The sequence below is a fragment of the Meles meles genome, chromosome 1 (genome assembly GCF_922984935.1).
Source record: "Meles meles chromosome 1, mMelMel3.1 paternal haplotype, whole genome shotgun sequence".
NCBI lineage: Eukaryota > Metazoa > Chordata > Mammalia > Carnivora > Mustelidae > Meles > Meles meles.
This window is the reverse complement of record NC_060066.1, coordinates 204,208,884-204,230,532: the sequence shown is the minus strand read 5'-3', so window position 1 is coordinate 204,230,532 and position 21,649 is coordinate 204,208,884. Positions and strand designations below refer to the sequence as shown.

Genomic DNA, 21,649 nt, shown 5'->3' with positions numbered 1-21,649 from the left:
TGTGCCATCTGTCCCTCTCTGGACATCTTCCCTGATGCACCTCGTCTTTCTCCATCCTTCTTTGAGCCCAGAGGCAGACCTGGACCAGCAGCATCACTGGGCTGCCTTGCCCACCAGCTGCCAGTTGAATTTGGCCTACGGGAGGCCCCTGCAGGAGGTGGATGGGCAGCGTCCTCGTTCCTCCGCTCTTTCCTCCCAGGTCCTTCTCCCTCCATCTAAGCTCCTGGTGGGGGGCATTCTGCTTCAGCCGCTGTTCTCTTGGTGCAGGTGAAACTCCCACTCCTTTGTCCCTCTCCCTCTGCTCCTCAGAGGAGCAATATCTCCCACCAGCCCCCACCCAGGGACTACCCGTGCCTTGTTGGGATCTCTTACCCTTGCCTGCATCTCTGTAAATAATTCTGCTCTTGAAGGCCGCCCTGTACCCTTTGAGCCCGGACCATCTGTTCCCTGCGGGACCCTGCCTGACATGCCCTCCCCCCTCCCCCGCCCCATCCGCTGTGGCCCGGGTCGGATAGAGGCTTTCACACCCAGATGGAGTCTGAGCGGACACCTCCTGTGCAGGTGGGTGCTGACACCGACTTCCGCCTCAACAGGAGGCTGAACGAGCAGCTCTGGAGACCACTGCGTACAAACCATCCCGAATCACAGTGGCTTCAAAAGCAACAGCTAGTTTATGACATTGCACCGTTTCCCGGGGTCAGGAATTCAAGTAGGTCAGGGCTGGGCAGTTTTGATGATGCCAACTGCATCTGCTCGGGTCGTTGGGTAGTGTTCAGTTAGAAATGGTCTGGTCTAGAAGGTCAAGGCGGCTTCACTCCTGTGCAGCGCGTGGGGCACGCGGGAAGTCTGGGCCCTGCAAGACCCCCTCCCCTCCCTGTGCTCTCTGCAGGACCAGAGTCAGAGACAGGAAGGAGAGGCCGCCAGCTTCCTAAGGCCTGGGCGTGGACGTTCACCATTTTTGCATGTTCTATTTGGCAGGAAACGAGCCGGTTTCGGAGGGACGGAGCCCCAGCCGCCGTCTCTCAATGCGGGGGTGTCAGAAGATGTGGCTCCATCTCTAACCCACCCCCTCTGACTGCCATCCCCTTCGTCTTTGCTTAGAGTTAGGCTCACAAAACCATCGTCTGGGGCCAGATTTGCCCCGTAGATGGAGTCGGTTAGATACACACGAGGTGTGTGGTTTTTTTCGGGGCACCTGGCTGGCTCAATTGGGTTAAGCGTCTGACTTCAGCTCAGGTCATGATCTCAGGGTCCTGAGATCAAGCCCCACGTCAGGCTCCCTGCTCAGCGGGGAGCCTGCTTCTCCCTCTGCCCCTCCCCCCACCCGTGCTCACGCTCTCTCTCAAATAAACAGTTAAATGACTCTGGGCCTGCGTAGCTTCCCCACTCCCCAGTGTCTGTCAGAAGCTCACACTCTGACATCTGCCTGGCTCCTGGGACCCTTGACCTTGTGCTCCCGGAACAGCCGACAGAAGGGACAGTTTACTCCAATGGGCTCACACACTGGACACAGATACACCCACATAGTCAAGTCTTTGATGCAACTCCACTGTCCCAGCCTTGTTTCTGGAAGGTAATTCTGGCCCAGCATGTACAGACACCTTAGCTGAAGATCCCCCCCCCCCCGCCCCAGATGGAGCCAGCATGGTGTTGGAAAAGAGCCCTCTGTTCTTGTCACCGCACCGTCACTGTATGACCTTGAACAGACCACCTGGCCACTTGGGGCTGCTGCTCCTGCCTCCTGCAGGACAAAGGAAAGAGGATGGATTAGCGTCACCCTGAGTCTGGACAGGCTTTGGACAGGTCACTTTGTTGCTCAGGCCTTGGTTTCCTCCTCTGAAACCTGGGGTCACATTGAGCACACCACAGAGCCGTTGGGAGGATGACACAGAATGCCAGGCACAGAGGACTGGGTCCCATGCAGTCTGACATGCCGTGCCTTTCTGGAGCTTTCAGAGCCCAAGCACCTCCCCTACTGCCGCCCCGCCCAGGCTGGGATCACTCACCTCCATGTCCAGCACAGGACCTGACGCATAGTAGGTCCTCAGGAAATGCTTGCTGAATTGAACTCACCCTTTGGCCAGTAAAGCAGGAGCAGGTGGAATGAGTGCATACGCCGATTGACTGTGTACGAGGATGCTCTTAGCCGCGGCAGGCGGGAGAGCCAACCCGGAAACTGTCCAGGTGTCTGTTAGCAAAAGAACACACACGGTGGTGTTTCTTCCCGTGGAAGACTACTTGGTAGTGAGTGGACTCTGAGTACACACGGTAACAGCAGTAGGTCTCAGAAATATGCTGGGAGCCCAGAGATTTCTCTAAAAACTTCATGTTGTATGATTCCCCTTCTATGAAACTCTAAAACAAGAAGGCATGATGTGAGAAAAACTGGAAGGATGGCTGCCTCCAGGGGGCAAGGATTGACTGGCAGAGGAAGAAGGAACTTTCTGGAATGATGGTGATGTTCTACATCGTGAGAAGGGTTACAGAGTTGTGTGTGTTTGTCTTTGAGATTTGTGCATTTCGTTGAACACAAATTCGAAACCTCAAAAAAGAGAATGGCAAATAGATACTGAACTCTAATGGGTGATAGATGTGCTGAAGCATTTAGGGACGGAGGCTACTGAAGTCTGCAGCTTTGCCTCAGAAGACGGGGAAGGGGGAGGAGAAGGGGCAGCCTATGAGAAAGTGAGCATGGCTGGGGGCCATGATGGAAGCTAGGTAGCGGGCACATGGGTGTTGGTTTTTAATCTGTTTATGATTTCCTGTATGGTGGAAAACATCCACAGTCAAATATCGGGGGAATAAAGCATGAAGCTGTAGGACCAAGCCAGGGAGTAGGACCCCAGTGGCTTGTGTAAGGTCACTCAATCGGTCACAGACGCTAAAACTGGTTTTCGGGAAGGTGGACGTAGTTATAAAGACGCCGTACAAAGAGGATTGTAATTTCCAAGCTGGATCTGGACTGTGGGCATGCCGGCAAGCCCATTCACCCCTCTGAGCCTCTGTACTCGCTTCTGAAAAACGCAGGCAGCCCTGCCCAGAGGGGAGTCTCGGGGATTAAATGAGAATCCAGAAGTGTTGAACAAAGAGGACTTTCTAGGGAGTGGTGGGAAGCAACGGGCTTTTTCCCAAGCAAGACTAACAGTGCCTCATTGGAACGTCAGCTTAAATGTGGTCTCCTGAAACAGGCCACCGAGGCTCTGTGATCCCCACCCTTCTGTCCATAATCTCCTTTAATTGTCTGCATGACACGTGTCCCAATCGGATACATGTCTTCGATATTCTTTTATCCTGTTCATTGTCTGTGGATTCCAGCAGAAGAGGGACTCTGTGCTGTTCGTGGCCTCACCCGCTGCACCTGAAACAGACTTGAACTCATAGTAGGGACACGCGTGCCTTTGCTGAGGGAAGGGATAAGGGAACATCGCTGGATGAACCCTAGTGTGACCGTTCGAGGGCAGAATTCGGCCACCCAGCATTTGCCAGTGAGCACCACCTGCACGGGGGTGTGGGAAGTGAGCAGGGAGGAGAGATCCGCCGTCTCCACCCCATTCACAGATGAGGAAACGGAGGCTCAGAGAGAAAAAGCACTTCGGCAACCTCCACAGCCAGTTAGTGAGCAGAGATGGGCACCGGCCCTCAGGGCTCCCAGTGCAGTGCTCTTTCTCTCTGGCAAGCTGCAGGGTTGGAGCAGGCGGCTGCAGACGGACAGACAGGCTCTGCTGGGCCGGACTCCCTCCAAGTCCATGTGCTAATTACAGTGGGCAGGATCCGCCAGCCCAGCAGCGTTCGTGGGTGCGCTCCGCCCCTGCTTCAGCAGGTGGGAGGCTGGCACGGGCAGCAGAACGGCCACGTCCACAGCTCCACCGGTGGCTGATCATGCTGGCACAGGCCGGGTTGTCGGCAGCGTCCGCGGAGCGTGGACAGCTAGCAGACTGGCACAGCGAGGGCCCCCCCTGAGGACTGGCAGCCCTCCTGTCTGCAGTGGTCAGCCAGATGAGCAGAGGCTGGCACCCGTGCTCATGACCAGCCTGCAGGTGTTCCTGCTGATCGGCAGCCCCGGGGACAGCATGAGCACGGAGGGCTGAGCGTAGCCATGGAGGTACATCACGGGGGTGTCACCAGCAGGGGATGGGGGCCAGAGCCTCCCACACAGATACACAGACATGGGGAGCAGAGAGGGCTCAGCCGATGCCCACACCCCAACACACACCTGCGCCTCTGGCTCGTGGGGACCCGAAAGTCAAGTTGGAACCCTGCAAAGGGGTCTGGGAAAATGGTCTGTTCTCTTTGTTCTCTTTGTGGTAACAGCCTCTTTGCAAGTGCAGACTGGCTTGCCCCTGGGTCTGTTGCCCACCCTGCAATAGGGCAACACCCTGGTGTTCCCACTAAGGGGTCTTTCTGACCCCGAAGGGAACTGCCTCTCCCTTGCTCGAGGCCTTCAGTGGCTCCCTATCTCCCTCCCAGAAAATCATAGCAATAGTAATAACTACTCCGTAATATCCACCGTGCTAAGCATCTTACTGTTAGGTCCGTTATTAAACGAAACAAAACCGAGACAAAGTGAAAGTTATTTAAAGCTTTATTTTATGATAAGTATTAGAAGTTAGACTGATCGGTCAGGGGAACGAGATTGAGACAAGGTGAAAGTTATGCCAAGCTTTATTCTATGCTAAGCATTAGAAGTCAGACTGACCAGCCAGGGCCATCTCCGAAGAGAGCGACCACCCCAGCTTACAGGCTCAAGAATTGATTGACCGGTCAGGGCCACCCCGAAGAGAGCGACCCCTCCCATCTTCACAGACTAACTTTTATAGAGCAAAAGCCTGGCCACACATAGGCAGCCAATGAGATTGTATCATTGCATAGTCATGTTAGGCCACACACAGGTGGCCAGTGGAATTACAGTTTACCCTATAGTGGCTGTTTGAACTAACCTATCACTCTGGTCAGAACTGGCGCTCAAGGTTGGTGCCCAAAAGGCGGGTTTACATTCTTTGGTGGTTAGGGAGACAATATGTGTGTTTCTTACGGATTGGATGTCTCCACCTGGCCCGACTCGTTCTTGTATCGTGGGCTCTATCAGGAACTGGCCGACCTGGCCTTGTATTCTGGGCTCTGTTATTAGGAACTGGCTGACCATATTTTACTGGTTTCCCAGACTTGCTTCTGAGTAAGTTTCTCTGGGGGGAGGGGGGCAGGGTCAGTTTAAGTTTTACTGCACAAACAACAAAATGGCTTTTAACCAAGATGGAGTCGCTCTGGCTAAATAGGCCCTTATACTTACAACCAATAAGCTAACGCGTGATTGTAGCATTGACTCTATGCTAGCCACCTTCAAGTACTTTGCCTGGGAAAATTCAGTTCCTCCTCCAGCCGTCGATGAGGGGGCCCTACTGTTTATCCTCAGTTCATGGAAGAGAAAATGGAGGCAGGAAGATGAGAAAGGACTTGGATGAGATTTGGACCTGGGGGCTTGACTGCCGGCACCGAACCCAGACTCGCCCACCATCCTGCCTCCCCGCGGGGCTCTGAGTCCCTGCACCGCCACAGCGTCCCGCGGAGCCCACCCTGCGCTCTGGCTCACTCTTTGCCTGCACCGCGCCTTCTGAGGGGCCAATGCCCCGTTGTCTCCAGGACTCGAATGTCCTGCTTCTCTCGTCTGCCCTGCAGACTCTCCCCGTCCTCCAAGGCACAGCTCACTGCTTACCAGGCAGCCACAGTGGGCGAGCACGGGAGCTGCCGTTTCTTTCTCTGTGCCCCTGCCAGCCCTTTCTGTGAGCCCCTTAAGGACAGAGCCCACGTCCAATGCCACGCTCTGTCCACAGGCCTGACCCCCGGGAGATGCTGAATGAGTGAACAGGCCAATGAACAGATGAGGAGTGGAAGGCTGGGGGCAGGGAGGGAGGCATGGCCTTCAGGGAGAGAGAAATGGGGCAAAGTCTCTCTTCCGTCCTCCATCCCTGCACCATCCTCTGGAAAGCAGCAGAAAAGGGCATGAGCTGTCCTGGGAAGGAGGCCATCCGCATGACCCCGGAGCCCACCTCTGATGCTGTGGCTCTTTCCCAGGAGACAGCGGGGAGCAGGCTATGACCCCCTGATAAGAACATCCCCGGTACCCCAGCCACAGAGCACTCAGTGGGGAACCTTGCTCTCCAAGGTCTGGATTCCACGCACCAAACGCGTGAGTGCAGGAGGTTCCTCAAAGCCAAGGACTTGGCTCCCCTGACCCTGCCACCTGCTTCCTGTGGGACCCTAGGCGTGTCTGTCTCCCCACTGGACTCAGGTTAGCCTTCTATAAAGTAAGGACTCTAGATGGGCCAGTTGAGGGTCCCTCCTGCTCCCAGGGCACCAAGGGTCTGGCAGTTGAGAGCCACCTGGGAAAGCAGCAAAGGGGCCCTCATTGCGGGAGGGTCCCAGGGGTGAGGCCAGAGGGTTCCTCCTGTGGTCCCTGACCCCTGCATCCAACTGACCCAATGGGGCTCTTTTAAAAATGCAAAATCCAGATGCCACCCAAGACTCACAGAATTTGAACCTCCCGGGTGGGCTTTCAAAGAAATCGACATTTTCTAACCCTCCTCCCTTCCGGCCGTCTGATTTTGCTGTGCTCAGAATTTTGAGCATCTAACATGTACCCAGGTCCTCCCTGTCTGCCCTGCTTCTTGGCTCTTAGCCCCGCAGTGTGGGTTTGGGGATATGCACAGAAAATGGGGAGGGAGGTCTCCGAGCAGCCTGCTGTCTGGCGGGGCTGAGAGGGCTCAGGTGGTTGGGCTCTGACCTGTGGCTTCGCACCTGGCAGGTGGGGCTGGGAGACCACAAGTGCCTGGGTTTGTGTGATGGTGTCTCCTGGCCTGGCACTTCTCAGAAACATACCCACTGCACACACGCACCCTCACTGACATCCTCCATTCCCCTGGGCAGGGCAGGGAACAGGGTGTTTAAACCGGACTCATGCTGTGGATGGAGGTAGGCATCGTTCCTGCACACGCAAGTGCACACACACCATGAATTCACAAACCGACACACAAGCCCTCCTGTTCTTTCCCAGACATTTAGGGCTACAGCGAACATTCTCACCATTACTTTGCTTTACACACACACACACACACACACACACACACACACATACCCATCCTTGTATGCAGCCCAGAAACACACAGATTCATATACTCGCCCCTGCAGACACACATACACACCCACGCCCCCAGACCACAGGCTACCTCATTCACCCCGGTGCTCACCTTCGTGAGCTGGCCTCCAGCATCTCCGGGGACCCTACGGCTCCGCTAGTTGCACACACAGACACACACACACTTGCATATGCACCTGCCCACATGTGTGGGGTCCACAAAGCCAGCAGCCGCTCTCGTGCCTGCCATGCTCCCCGGTGCCCCAGCCCCCTGCCCGCCCCACCCCCCATCCCCGAACTGCTGTCTGCCATCACACAGTAACCAGATGAGACACAGAGCAATTTATGACACCAGCTGTCTCTGTCAAAACCGGATCTGCCACACACACACGGGGGAAGCCAGGACTCACAACAGGGACAGAGCAGGGCTGGAATTTGGCCATCCAGAGACCTAGGTGGCCCTGGCCTTGGGGATGTCCCTCCCTTTTGTCCTTTGGAATCTGGCATCCTCCTCCCCCATGCCCCAGGGGAGCCTACCCTCCCGTCCCCTCTGCAAGAGCAGACTGGTGGTGGAGAGCAGGTGGACAGGGCTCTGGGGGAAGAGGGGCCCTAGGTCACCATGGCAACTAAGAAGCCAGGAGCCCTGTGCCCCTGCCCTGCACAGCAGGCCACGGGGAGGCTGCCTCCTGGCCCCTCCTCCCTGAGCAGATGGCCCTCTGCCTTGTGCCTCTGCCCCCCTTTCTCTCTGCCTAGATCCCCTTCCCTTCCATGCCCCCTACCCAGCACTCTGTCTGACTCTGCCTTCTGGATCACTTCCTATCTGGACTTTGGAATCAGATCCAGGTTCGAATCTCCGCTGCTCCATTTACCAGCTGGGCAGCCTGGACGAGTGGCAGCCCTTCCCTGGCCCCAGGTTTTGCACCTATACAAACGCTATTCATTTCTATAACAACAATGATCGAGAGTCCCCTGCATGCTGAACAGTGCTCTGGGAGTTGGGGTCAACGTGGAAGGAGGTGTAGTCCGAGGCCCCCTGAGCCTGAGCTCAGCTTCTGCTGGAGGAGTCAGAAGCACCCCCCCGAGGAGGTGGTTGTGTTTCTTCACTGTCACACGTGTCGTGTTCACCTCTGTGCTCCCGAATCAGGTGCGGCTCACGGAAGAGCTCGGTCAGGAAAGGACGCTCACACGCTCCCTGGCCCGAGCTCTACTCCGGGGCACCCTTGGTCTAAGTCAGCCCATTAGGAATGCCAGTTGAACCGCTGCCCTCTTTGCATGGGGAGCTAGGTGAGGTGGGAAGGGGCTTCTAGATGATGGTTTCACGGTGGAAGTTTCTAGAATGCTCATCACCTCCCACGGTACTAGGAACGGAGCAGTAAATTCACGTTCTCTAAGATGCTTTCACATACGTTCCTTCCTTTGAGTATTTCTAACAACTCTGGGGCACAAGTTCAGTTAACATCCCTCATTTTACAGATGAGGAAACGGGCTCAGGCCAGGCAGTGACAGCGTCTCGGAGCGGAGACCGGAGACCCATGCTGGGCGCAGCACTCCAGCCAGTGCGGGCCGCTTGCATGGCCCAATTAAGTGTCCCTTCCCCTTCCCTCCCTCCCAACAACAGCCCTGCAGGGCCGTATGGTTCTTGCCCGACTTACGGCAGAGGTGCTACCTGTAAGCTGCTGTGCTGGGATTCGAACCCTGGCCGCCGGACTCCGAGAGCCCAGACGCTGTCCCCTCTCCCATGTCTAATCAGTTCATTAAATCCCTCCTTGTACCGCCCCCCTCTCGCTGCCCAGCCACAGAGACCTCAGCTGCTCCATTTCCAGGAGAGCAAATTCCTTCCCGGCTGGAGAGGAGCCTGGATAATGTAGGCAGGCAATTTAAACAGCTCCGGCAAAATACACCAGCGGTTTTCACTCCCTGCCACTATTACACTTTCCGGCCGCGGCGGGATTGGCCCATAAGTGGGATATCAAGTTTATTACAGCTATTTCCAACCTGTAATTGGTTTTGTGGAACACAAAGAGAAGGAGGCCGGGAGTGGAGGAGGTGATTTCCCCCCCTTTCTTTCTTTCTTTCTTTTTTTTTTTCCCTCCTCTCTCTCTTCTGGATGATGGCACCCAGGGACGATGGTGTGGAGGTGGAGTTGGAGACATTTGCCTCAAATGAAAAACCCCGGCCTGCCCAGCCGTTCCACTGGCTGGACTGTGTTGTTGGCTGCGCGTTGATTCCTTCGCTGGAAAATCAACCCAGCCTGGCTTAGGCCAGATTTGCTGGTAGAGGGGGGCGCGGGGCAGCCAGCGCGGGAGTAGCTGTGGTCTGCTCGCTGTTCTCAAAGGAGAGCATTTGGGCATTCAGAGTAGAAATAGTCCTCTGAGGTCACCCCACCCCATAGCTTCTCGTCGAGCACTTAGGGAAACTGAGGCCCAGGGAGGGGAGCAGTGTGGAGGCCAGCCTGTGGGATGCAGAAGCCGGGTCTCTACTTTCTCCATCCCTTCCAGGCTGGGACATCATGGTTGAGATGCCCTCGGTACAGGGGTCGGGGTGGGGAGAGTCCTGCGTTCTCCAACACTTCCTCTGGGCTGCTACCTTTGCCAGAGTCTGCCCACCCCGACCAACTGCTTCACTTTGGATCCAAGTAAAAACAAATAATAGCAGCTAATATGCATTGAGTACTTTCTTATAATTACCTGAGTTCTGGTTTGCAAACAGCACATGGCCTGTGACAAGCAGCATGGGAACGCCGGCTGTTCCGATTTCCTGCCCCGTCACTGCCACCGGCTGCCGAGCCAGCCTCTGGGGGCGCCGTGCATGTCACCGCGCGTGCTGTGTCCTCACATGAGCACCTTACAGGGAGCTGCGAGGGCTCCCATTTTACAGATGAGAAGGCCGAGGCACAGAGACCTTTCCAAGGTCACACGGCTTAACCCAGGAGTGGCAGAGCGGGCCCCTGACTCTGCAGGGCTGTGTGAGCCCCAGGCTTCTCCGGTTGCCCCCACACTGGGCATGCCTATCTCCTCGACCTCAGAATGGATCCCCCACTGGGCTCTTTTCAACTAGTTTGTGCAGAGGGCTCAGCTCCCCCCACTTCCTGCCCTCGTGACCCGGGCAGTTCACTTGCCTTCCTCTTGGCCTCGGTTGCTTTATCTGCAAGACACAGGTGTGGGGACATGAACAGGACAGATGACAGATGACAGGACAAGAAGACCTTGTCCTCATGGAGGTTATGTTCGAGGAGCAACTCACGTTCGACGACCCATTTACGGATTCAGTAAAAACCTGTTGTGTGAGTGAATGAGTGCCCGGGCTCCTCTCTCTCTGGGTGGGGAGAACCCACACTTTCTTGGGCCTTGGCTTTCCAGGACAGCATCTCATCTGCTCCTGGCAGCCTTGCCGCCCTCTGCGGTGCTGTGATCTTTTGTCACGTGATCTCATGTCCCTTTAGCACCAGGGGAGCGTCTCGGAGCCGCTGGGACCAGCCTGCTTCCAGGTACTCGGCTCAAAGCGTCCATTGGCTCCTTCCCTGTGGGGCTCTACTGACTGCGAGCCAGGCCCTGGGCCCCGCTCTCGACTCTCTCTCCCTCCACCAGCCCTCCAGTCCTCCCTTGCCAGGCGGGCCCCCTTCGTCCATTTATGGACATTCTACATCCTCTGGCTTTCCAGTAAGAGCTATTCTGCCCTCCAGCCCCAGCCCTAGAGAGGGTGGCAAGGGACCCAAAGGAAGGGATGGCCAAGAAAATTGTTAACATGCATAGAAATAATTGTCCCTACCGAGCGCTTCCCCACCCATCGGGTGCTGTTACAAACCTCATCTCATTTAATCCTCCGGAGAGGTTCAGAGGTGGGTCTCGTTATCCCACTTTACGGAGGAGAGAGGAGAGTCTTGGCTTGGAGAAGTGAAGTGCACCAAATTACTTAGTAACAGAGTCGAGAACTCTCCTGGGGGTGGAGAAAATCAGCCTTGCGGCCTGCTTCAGAGTCTCCCAGAGGTGGGGCACCAGCCTGGGACTAAGCATTTTCAGAAGGGGCCCGCCTCCACCTGGAGGCCTTCTGTGATCACCCCTCCCCCCACAAGAATCTCTGCCTCCTCCGTGGTATCAGATAATACTTGGCAAATATCTGCGGCTGCAGCCAGGCTTTCCCTGGCTCTGGTCTCCCAGTGACCTACGGCCCAGTCATCCCCACCGGGTTCAATCGTCCGCATTTGGTTCCTCTTCTCCCAGGGGACCTGAAGGTCTTAGGTCCGGAGCAGTGTTTCCAGAATTCAAGAGAAGGTGTGGCTCACCATCTCCACTGCCCCACAGCCTGTGACAGCTCTCCTCCCTCAACCCAGGGGCTGCCACCTCCGAGAACTAGGGAAAATAACATCGTTGCAAATAGCCCCTCGCCCAGGGGCCTGGGACCTGAGGTTGCATTCCAAGGCCATCCCCTTCTTTCCAGAACCCTCCCTGAGGCCCAGGGAGGGAGGGAGGGCAGAGAGCCAGCCACTGGGCTCTCATAGCTGGGCGACCCAAGTGCCGGTCCTGGTCCCGGGTAACAGGAAGGAGTGATTTACTCCTAAGCTGACTGGGAGGCCCCAGACTCAGCCCCAGGAAAAAAAGATGTAAATAAAACCAAAGGAAAACTAGGTGCGTCCTTGAAACTCCCCTGTCCCTCAGCCAGAAACAGTGATTTACGACTCAGATCATTCCTCGGTGCTTTATCTGGGGTGTGCGGGTACGGGTGGACGTGTGGGGTGCAGCTGTATTTTCCTAGTAATAAAATCCTCGGTCCCGGCGAATAAATTTGAGGAGACAGTTTTACTGACAGATTTTTTTTCTCCTTTGTATAATAAAAAAAATGGAGTGAAATTTGAGATTGGGACGATAAGGGCTACCGCATTTTAGGAGGAGATAAAAAAGCAGTTCCTGAAGGAGGCAAGCCTGCAAGTCACACGGGCAGGACGCCTTCCACTTTTACGACTTGGGGAGAACGTTCCTCAAGACTCCGCAGGCCTCCCGGTGTCCTCCTGCTAAGGACTCTCTTGCCTGGGGGGCGGTGGGGGCACTGAGAGCAGCTGCTCTGCCTTCAGCTCCTGGGGGTCCCGCCTGCCTGGCAGGGCTTGGGGGTGGAGGGCAGCCCCACCATGGGAGCCAGAGCCTCACCAGGAAGCCCCACGTGTGCCCTCGGCTGAATCTCCTATCCTCTCTAAGCCACGGTTTCTTCCTCTGCGAAATGGGCAAGCTGCTGTTCACTGCTCACGTCCCAGGGGCACAGGGGGTCTGCAACAAAGAGATGGCACCTTTCTCGTCTGGAGCCAGATAATTCTTTGGGGTCATCTTGCGCCTTTTGGGATGGTGACGGCATCCTTGCTCTCTGCCTCCAGACGCCTGCACCAAACCGCCGTCCTGCCAGGCTGTGACACCGAAGATGTCACAAAGACAGGGTGTGGGCAAATTCATCCCCCCCACCGCCCGCTGAAGGCCATGGTTTGGAGGTGCTTGCTCCTCTTCCTCCCTCGTCCCCCGTCTTGGTGTCCCCTCTCTGGGCAGCCAGGCTCGTGGTGCAGAGGAGGCGAGCTGAGAGCACACAGCCCCACAGGGGACACGAGTGAAGAGGACGAGCTGAAGAGAAGCCCAGAGTCATCAGAGGGGCATGAGCGTAGGGAGGGGTAAAGAGAAACCGTGCTGTGGGGAGTCAGTCCCACTGCTGATCTTCCCACACAGGGTCCTGGAGCTTATCACCATTCTAACCCTGTCTCCGGGGTTCCCTGGGGCCCCTCTGGGATGGTTAAGGGCCTCTTCACTCCTTATGAGCTTGCAGACCAGGGTGGGGGTTGGGGAGAGGTGACCCATACTGATGTGGGCCCGTGCCTGGTACACAGTTGGTGCTCAATAAATGCTCACCGGATTGCATCAAGCCTATGTCCCCTAAACCAGCCACAAAAAAAAAAGGCCACATAGGCCAGACAGATGTGGTCCAAGTCAGCTTGGGTCCAGAGGTACCCAGAGGAGCTGGGCTGCCCCCAGGCCCGTCCTCTTGGGAAGGCTGCAGATCTTTTCAGCATCCCCCGCCCCCACCGTAGCTGGGCCCAGCGCTTTGGAGAAAGCCCCCCCCACCCCCCCCCCCGGGCCACCGCCCTCCCAGCCGGCCCCCCTGCCTCCACCACCAGAGCCGCAGGGAGCTAATTCCACTTCTCCAGGCCCAGGCATGAGCCTCCTGGGTTGCAGGCTGTTAGCGTGGAGCCCAGCTGAGCCGCGAGAGGCGGCAAGCTCCGGGTCTATAATAGAGTTGCTGACGCAGGCGGAAAACTGCAGCCGAGTAAACAGATAAATAATTGAAACAGTGACAACACATACCTTGCTGCTTTGTGGAGTAACACTTTCATTAGCTGCAGGCAGCGAGGGGCGTGGGGAGGCGGCGGGTGGCCATGAGCGGGAGCGCCGGACACTTGGGTCCGACTTTTATAATCAACCGCAAACAGCTGGGCGCCTGAGCAGACTTCGTCTTCCCTCGCAGACTTTATCGTCGTCTCCTGGGGTTCCCCGCCCCCCGGACTCCTCTGGGCCTCTGTGCTCGTAGGGGCAGGGGGGGACCTCCTGCCCTCCATGCTGGTTTGTCCCCAGGACAGCCTTTGAGGACGGTGAGCCCCCGTGTGGTCCAGGGGGCTCTATCCCCAGGTCGCTGGCTTGAGTGCTCCCTAGTCTCCTCAAGGGCCCCCTGCTTCCAGACATGCCTCACCCTAAATCGTGTCCAAGGTGACCTCTACCACATTGCCTTCATGAGTAGTTGTGCTTCCCTGCTTCCCAGACCCTCCAGGACCTGGCAGCTCTTGGTTTCTCACCATTGCCTTTCTGCTCCGGGCACTCTGAACACAATCTCTTGCCTGGAGCGCACCTGCTCTTTCCTACCACAGGACCTTTGCTCCTGCTGTCTCCTCTTCCCTGCCTCCTGCACTCCCACCTTTTGCCAGGTTGCCTCCTGCTCTTCCTTCAGAAAGCAACTTAGACCTCGCTTCCTCCAGGAAGCCCTCTGGGACGACCCTATCCCCTGATGGGGGCTTCATTCTGTGCCTACCTCTGACAATTTCCCAGAAACTATTGCCTGGGAGAAGAGCCAGCTCTGCTCCTTCCTGGCATAGGTCCTCAGGAAGTCACTTCCCTCCAGAGCCTCAGTTTACACATCAGTAGGGTTGGGATAACCTGGGAGGGTTCTAGTGGAGGCAGTGACATGTCCCCTAGAGGCCTCTCCCAGGGCACTGGGGTGCAGGTCTACTGGCCTCTGATTCTCCCAGTGTCCCCCAACCCCGCATGCTGTCTGGAGCAAAGGGGCGGGGCTGGCTGAGCGCTCCCGGCAGCTGCGTCTGTGCTCTGTTGCAGGTGACGGACGGCGGCACCATCAAGCAGAAGATCTTTACCTTCGACGCCATGTTCTCCACCAACTACTCGCACATGGAGAACTACCGCAAGAGAGAGGACCTGGTGTACCAGTCCACCGTGAGGTGAGGGCCCGAGCGCTGGGGGCCACTTCTCCAGCCCCTTCCCATCGTATGCCCTGTGATGCCCTTGAGGGTTCTCACGGTCATTCCCCCCAACCATGGGCTTGGAAGGCGGGGCGGGGGCTGTGCTGCAGGGGGGATCCCAGTGCCTCGAGGGGCCTCCCTGGAAGGAGGAGCGGGGAGGGGTGGAGTCACAGCTCTGCCCCAGGCCGCAGACCCTCCACATTGCGTGTCCAGCCCCCAGCCCCACAAAGCCAGCTCCTCCCACAGTCCTTCGAGGTGAGTTGCCCAAACCCAATTTCCAAGCGGGGACACTGAGGTCCAGAGAGGTGAGCAGCGTGCCCCACATCCTGCAGCCACAGGGATAGAGCTGGGACGTCAGCCCGTTCTGCCTGGCTCAGCAGCGCGGGCAACACGCTCTCCCGTCTCCGCGGGCCCCCAACCAGCAAGGCAGACAGACCTTAAACAGCTGGATCCGGGTCAGATGAGGCAGCAGGACGGGAGAAAAGAGTCCTCAGGGACGGAGATGCTTGACATGTTTACCCCACCCCTTTTCTAGAAGACTCTAAGGTAGCCGCAGATCCCATTCCGTGCCCTGCTGTGTTTTCGGTGTGTGGGTGTCCGCGGCCCTGCGCCCTCCTCGTGTGCTCTCTAAAAGGCCCCAATCCTGTTTTTGCCCTTACCGCTCATGTGCCAGAGTGCGGCTCTCCTTCCGGGGACCTGCTGAGCCCCTCGTCGGTCTTCAGAGCCCAGCTCAAGCACGCCCTCCCGTGAGACACCTTGTTTAGACGGCTTCTCGCCCTAGCAGAGCGACTGTCCCCCGAAGCCAGGTGGCTGCTGGCCCTCCATGAGATGGGGAGTGGGGAGCTTCACTACATCCATGACAAGTAGCTTCACACGGGCACTTAACATGAACAGTCTTGCACACAGACACACGTGTGTGCGTTTTTCCACGCGACACAGCTGAACGCTTTGCCTGGTGTCCAGGCAGAAAGCAGCAGTTTGCAGGCCGGGCACGTAGTAGGTGCACAGTGAAATTTGCACACTGATCCTGGGTATGCTCCTCAGCCATTAGGGCCTCAGTCCCCCCTGGATAAAATTAGAAAACTGGATGGTAAGTTTGCACAGGGCTTGGCCAGCCCAGCGTAAGAAATCTGGCAGGTGATCCTTCCCTGCGCACTTTGTAAGAGGGAAGGTGGTGCTCCCCTAGAGGACCTTTCTGGGTTCCCCTCCTCTCTGGGCTTTGTGCCAGGAGCTGAGAACCAACCCTTGTTGGGGGAATCTGGTGAGCACGTGGGCGCCAGGGGATGGGGGAGAAGAAAGCAAATGGTCGCACAGACGCCTCTGTTCATGTCCATGATTTCCCCTGGACCTGCTTCCAAAAAAGATTTGGGGCGTCTTAAAATATTAAAGCACACCTAAGACCAGCCAGTTACTATCAAGATGAAAACCTCATTTTGGGAAGTAGATAACCGTCCTGGGAGCCACAAATGGTTGGGAAGTGAGCACTCAGACCCCCCCACACACACTCCCCCACTGCTTCCCAGAACCCCACCGCCTGCCTCCACCTCACCCCTACAGGGTTACCTTGGTCTCTGAGAAGCAACCGTCCCCCAGCCTATGCCATCATCTCCAGCCCTCCACTGGAGTCCTTAGCCAGGAAGGAAGCCCTAGAGCCCCAGACCAGCCCTTCCCAGCCTCTGGTGCTCAGTGGAGACCCCAGAACCCAGCCCCGGGACTGTCCCAGAAGATCTGGTTCAGAACGAGCTCAGCCACTTCCTACTGAGTGACCTTGGACGAGGACCTCTCTTGGTGTCCATTTCTTCCCCCGCAAAGCAGACTTAACCAGATAGGTTTCTCACCATCATCGTGGGATTTAAATGAGATTTCTGTCCCGGGAACCTGAGTTCCAATGCTGTCCCCTCCATCTCCGTGCGTTCGTGTCACCAAGGCTTGGTAACTGTGCCTGAGTTGCCCCGATCTCTAGAAGGGAATGACAATAGTGAGCAGCTCCCGGCAGCCTTGCGAGGGTCCCCAGGTTAATTCACATTTAAGTGCTGCCACGGTCGCTGAGCAATGCATCTCTGCTGTTCTTGCCCAGAAAACCCCCTCCTTCTTCCACCATAAAACACCCGCACCTTTATCCAGATCGCGTAAAGGCCCCTTATGTGTCTTCTGGCTCTTCTCATCTTCATGAAAAGACCCTGTAAATGCACACGCAGATGTTACTGTTTTCTCTAGCCCCGGTTTACAGCCAGGGTCATAGTTGGGCAAGGTCAAGGGACTTGCCCCTGGGATTCCCGGCTGGAATGACACCGACTGCATCAGACCCCAGGCCACCTTGTCCTGGTCCTGGGCCTACACCATGCTGCCCTGCTCATCTTAAAACTGAGGACACTGGGGTCCAGGCACGGAGTGGCTCGCCCAAGGGTCACACAGCCGTGCTGCCTTGTGGCCGGTGCCCTTTCCTTTCCTAGCCTCGGCTCCAGGGGTGGGCTACCGGGGCAGTGCGCGCCAGAGCAGAGGAGCCTCCAGGAGGCCACAACGGAAGGGAAGGAAGGAGTCTAATCGGATCAGGGAGAGCTGGCTAGCAAAAGGAGGCTGCGTCTCCAGGCTGCTGGGCCCCGTTAGGGCTGGCGGTGGGGCGCGGCACTCCGCATTTACATATAAATGAAGATATTTACAAATTAATGCATCTCAACTAGAGAGAGTCCCAGCTCCACAGCTGTGTGAGCCGCTTCCTCCTCAGCTGGGGAAAGTCGGGGGAGAAGGAGGCTGAGATCACTAAGAACGGGCCGAGAGCAATTCTCAGGCAGCTGAAAGGAGCCCCAGGGACTCCCAAAGCGTGTCCTGCTGGTGGGGTTCCCGGAGGGATGGGCGTGGGAGGGGTGCAGTGATGGGACTTCTACCTCCTGGGGGGGTGCAGGTGTGGCACCCCAGTTCATGACCTTGAGCCGGTCCCTGCCTCACCCAGTGCCCCAGAGGCCCCATTTATCCAATGTCTATAGAATGAACCTCAGAATCCAGAACTCCCAGTTTGGGAGTTAAATATCCTTCGGAGGATATTTAATCAAGCACTTACTAGGAGCCTGGCATGGTGGAAGGTGTCTTGGGGGATCCAGTGGGGAACACAAAAGACCTGGCATTAAACTTTCATGCGGGTGGGGGGAAGACAGTAAACAAAGAAAGGAAGACATAAGTAAGATTTGTGTACACATCCCACAAAGGTGTGAATTCGGATGGCAGCTGTATAATGAGAGGCAAGCAGGGCACAGTGCCAGGGAAAGACCACTATGCTGGGGTGCTGGCCGCATGGTTAGGCAACCATGGTAAGGACATGAGCTGGAAAGAGCCATCATGGTAAGGCCAAGGGCTATGTGGCTGAGGACGGGCACCCCCAGAGCAGCCTTGGCCAATGGGAGATGTTGGGTGGATCTCCCGGCCGCTCTGCCCCCGAGTGGGACTACTCAGATGGATGGCCACTGTGCCCTGCGCCTCCCCAGCAGGAGTGAGGCTGAGTGACCCCCCCAGGATCACCTCCGTGGTGCACCCATGTTGGCTCCTCCCCTCCCCACTATTCTTCACTCCCTTCCCAGGTCCCTGGGGCTCCTTTGCAAATTCACCACTGGCTCCTGAATCCTTGTCACAAAGTCTGCTGCTCTGGGGCCCCCCTGAGTGGGGAGGCATGATAGGGGTACAGTTCCACCTGCTGACTTCCTGCATGTCGCCGTCCTCCACACCTGCCCGCCCGTGCTGTGCCTCGGCCCCCATGCACCCGTTCCACCAGGCCAAGAACGGGTCGAGCAGGTGGATAGATCCCCCACAGAGGGGAAGATTGTGTGGGCAAAACTCACAAATCCCTGCAGAATGCAGCCATCCACATCCCAAAGTCTTATGCAGTCAGTCCCTTGTCCCATTCCATGTGTTCCGGATGTCCCGAGGAACACCAAGCAGGAGCCAGCAGGCTTCGCTGGCCCTAATTTGGCAGCGAGGAAAGTCTACACTCAAAGAGTTGAGGGTGCTCCTGCCCCTCCCACACCTTGCCCACCTTCCTTTGCTGAGAGAGGCCCTACTCATCCATTCAGGTTCAGCTTGCACGCCACCTCTTCCAGGAAGCCAGTCGTGATTGCTCAGACCGGATCAGATACCCCAGGGTACTTCCCCTCCATCCCCTCCATGCCGGGACACTAGGTGTTCAAAGTCTGTGGTTTCCACTAGACTAGAAGCCCATGGACATGGGACCGGGTCTGATGTCTTCATCACTGTCCCCCCAGCCCCACCCCACCCCCGCAACATTGAAGAAAATATGTAGATGCTTGCGGGGCGGATGAGTTAGCGGCGGAAGCGATGGTGTTCTCCCACCGGCTGGCTCTCCCTGCAGCTGGATAAACGTCGGAGGGAGCGGTTTGCCTCCCCTCCCCCGCACCCCACCCCCAACCCTCGCGCCTTCTCCAACGTTTTCATCCTTCATTCATCACAAAGGAATTGAGCAATTGCTACATGTCAGGGACAGTGCTGGGGATAAAATGGAGAGCAAGACATAATCAGACCTGCTCTTGTGAGGTTTGCAGTGTAGGGGGTGAGGAGAGGCAGACTATAAAAATATGTTTAAAAGAATAAGGAAAAATATTGACAGTTGGTGATAAGTGTGTGAAGGAAGAAGGTAACGTGACAGAGAATGACAAGAATAACAGAGTGTGCAGCGGGAGGGTGGGGGGCGGCTGCAAGTTCTCTTACAGGAGATGACATCTCAGCAGCAATCTACAGGATGAAAAGAAGTCACTGGCAGGGTCGGGGTAGGGAGGGCATTCCAGGTAGAGGGCACAGCAAGTGCAAAGGTCCTGAGGTGAGAAAGCTTGGCATGGTCTAGGGGCTGCTAGAGAGCCAGTGTGACCAGAGTCTTGGGAGCAAGCTGGCATTTTGTCCTGTGTCCTGGAAGCTGCTGAAGGTCATGGTCTGATGTGATATGTCTTGTAAAGCTCCCTCTGATTGCCCTGTGCAGGGTGGGTTGGAGGCGCCAGGAGCGGAAGACAGAGCTCTCCCCAAATGAGTCTGGGGAAGGAGACCCAGGTCTCTTCCTTGGCCTCGGGACTTAGTTTCCAAGCCTGAGTAAGCTGGGAGAGGGAGCAGCCACAGTGTGGCGCCGGCAGAGGCCAGGAGGCGAAGGGTGCCGGACAGCCAGCTCTCCCTCCCCGGTCTGGTTGCCATGCCCTGTGAGCATGTGCGCTGTCCCCAGAAGCCCCGGCTGGAGGTGAAGAACAGCTGGGTGAGTGGGGAGGAGCCTGGGGCCTTCACAGAGCACAGGAGAACACAGTTACACCTCCCTAATTCATATTTATCAGGGGAGGGAGATGGGGGGGAATCAAGTGAATGAAGAAAGAGCCTGGAGGAAAGAGGAAGTGAACAGAAATGCCACTTCATTTATTACTCCGAGACACACCCACTCACATATTCCCTTGATGGCCTCATTGACCATTGCTGCCTCCAAGGCCCAGAGTGGGGGGGGGGGGGGTGAGGGGGAGAGGGGAGGAGGGTGGGCCCAGCACCCAGTGGTGGTCTGAGGGCAGCCCCAGCCTCTTCCTCCTCGGACCTTAAAGCCTGCCTTCCTTCCCCCACCCCCACGTGCTCAGAAGCTCCTCCCAGGCTCCGCTCTCTTTCATTTCAGTAACCCCAGACCCTCCTCTGCGTTTAGAGAGGAACAATAAATATTTGCGGAATGAAGGGAGAGAAAGCGGAGATAAAACATGGAGATAAATAGCTAACAATTCAAGTAATAAAGTGATAGCTGTCCTAGGAAAGACTCCGATATAATGCAGTGATGAATCAGAGCTGGAGAGAGCCGGGAAATCACAGAGAAGGTGGCGTCTGAAGTGGTCCTAGAAGCATAAGGAGGTTTCAGACAAGGAGGGGCAGGGTGCGGACACTCTAGGCAGAGGGCACTGTGTGGGCAAAGGCGTGGAGGGAGGGAGGCCCTGGAAGGAGTGGCAGGACGCCTCCAAGCAGGCAGACAGACAGAACCTGCGAAGCACAAGTTCCCTAGAATCTGTTTGAGGGAACACTGTGCTGGTTTTTATTTATTTTCAAGATCTATTTATGTATTTTAGAGAGAGAGCAGGGGGAGGGGCAGAGGGAGAGAATCATAAGCAGTCTCCCTGCTGAGTGGGGAGCCTAATGTGGGGCTCCATCCCAGGACTCGGAGATCATGACCTGAGTCGAAATCAAGAGTCGGGTGCTTCACCAACGGCGCCACCCAGGCACCCTGGTGCTGGTTTTTAAGTAGACGCATTCACTGTTTGGTCCAAAGAGGCTTGCTTCCCTCTCAAAAGTCCCCGGGCCCTCCCGCAGGCTCATCTGTGAAGGTGCAGAGCAAACTCCTTCGGTCCTGGTACAAAGACAAGTGCCCTTGGACCCTGGTTGGTTTGAGTCTGAATTACATAGCTCCCTTGTCTTTCCGCACGTTATCAGGAGCCGTGCATCCTTTTCCTCTGAAATATGCACAGCACGTGCTGTTTGCACTGACGTGTCCGTTCGCGTGTTCGGGCATGTGCCAGGTGATGCCCAGTTCTTGACCCGCTGGAGACGCCCCTCCTTTCTCGCACCCAGTAAGCCTCTGGGAATGCGTAAGAGCCAGGGTGACGTTATAAGGACAACCTTGAGCGTTTCCCTGCAGATTATTCAGAACAGATTATGCCTCTTAGTCTCATGTGAATTGAACCCCCCAAGTGGGAGTGGGTCCTGGTCTCAAAACCAGGGATGATTTTAGGAGCGAGGCTGCAGTTCTCCTTCCGGCCACTAGGGGAACGTCCAGCCCGGGAGTTCAGCTCTCCGCCTGGTCAGCAAGTTGCAACAAATTGTCCTTGGCAGGTGTGGGGTTGGGGGGCCTTACCCCCTAGGTCAGTCCCCGGACCACCTGCATTAGGATCACCTTGGCAGTGGCTTAAAAAAGATCAAGTCCTGGGTCCGCCAAGATGAATTTTGATTCAAGGAGTCTGAAGGGGGCCTGGGGCATCAGTCTGTTTAAAAAGTCCTGCAGTTCAAGTTGATCC

General features: G+C 56.5%; 1 protein-coding gene across 1 annotated transcript in view; it reads left to right on the top strand.

Moving 5' to 3' along the window:
- Positions 1-21,649, top strand: part of IGSF21 (immunoglobin superfamily member 21) — a 235,192-nt gene that overhangs the window by 142,972 nt on the left and 70,571 nt on the right. Inside the window, exon 3 of the mRNA XM_045998080.1 lies at positions 14,485-14,606. Coding sequence (XP_045854036.1) covers positions 14,485-14,606 — 122 coding nt within the window. The remainder of the gene's footprint in view (positions 1-14,484; positions 14,607-21,649) is intronic.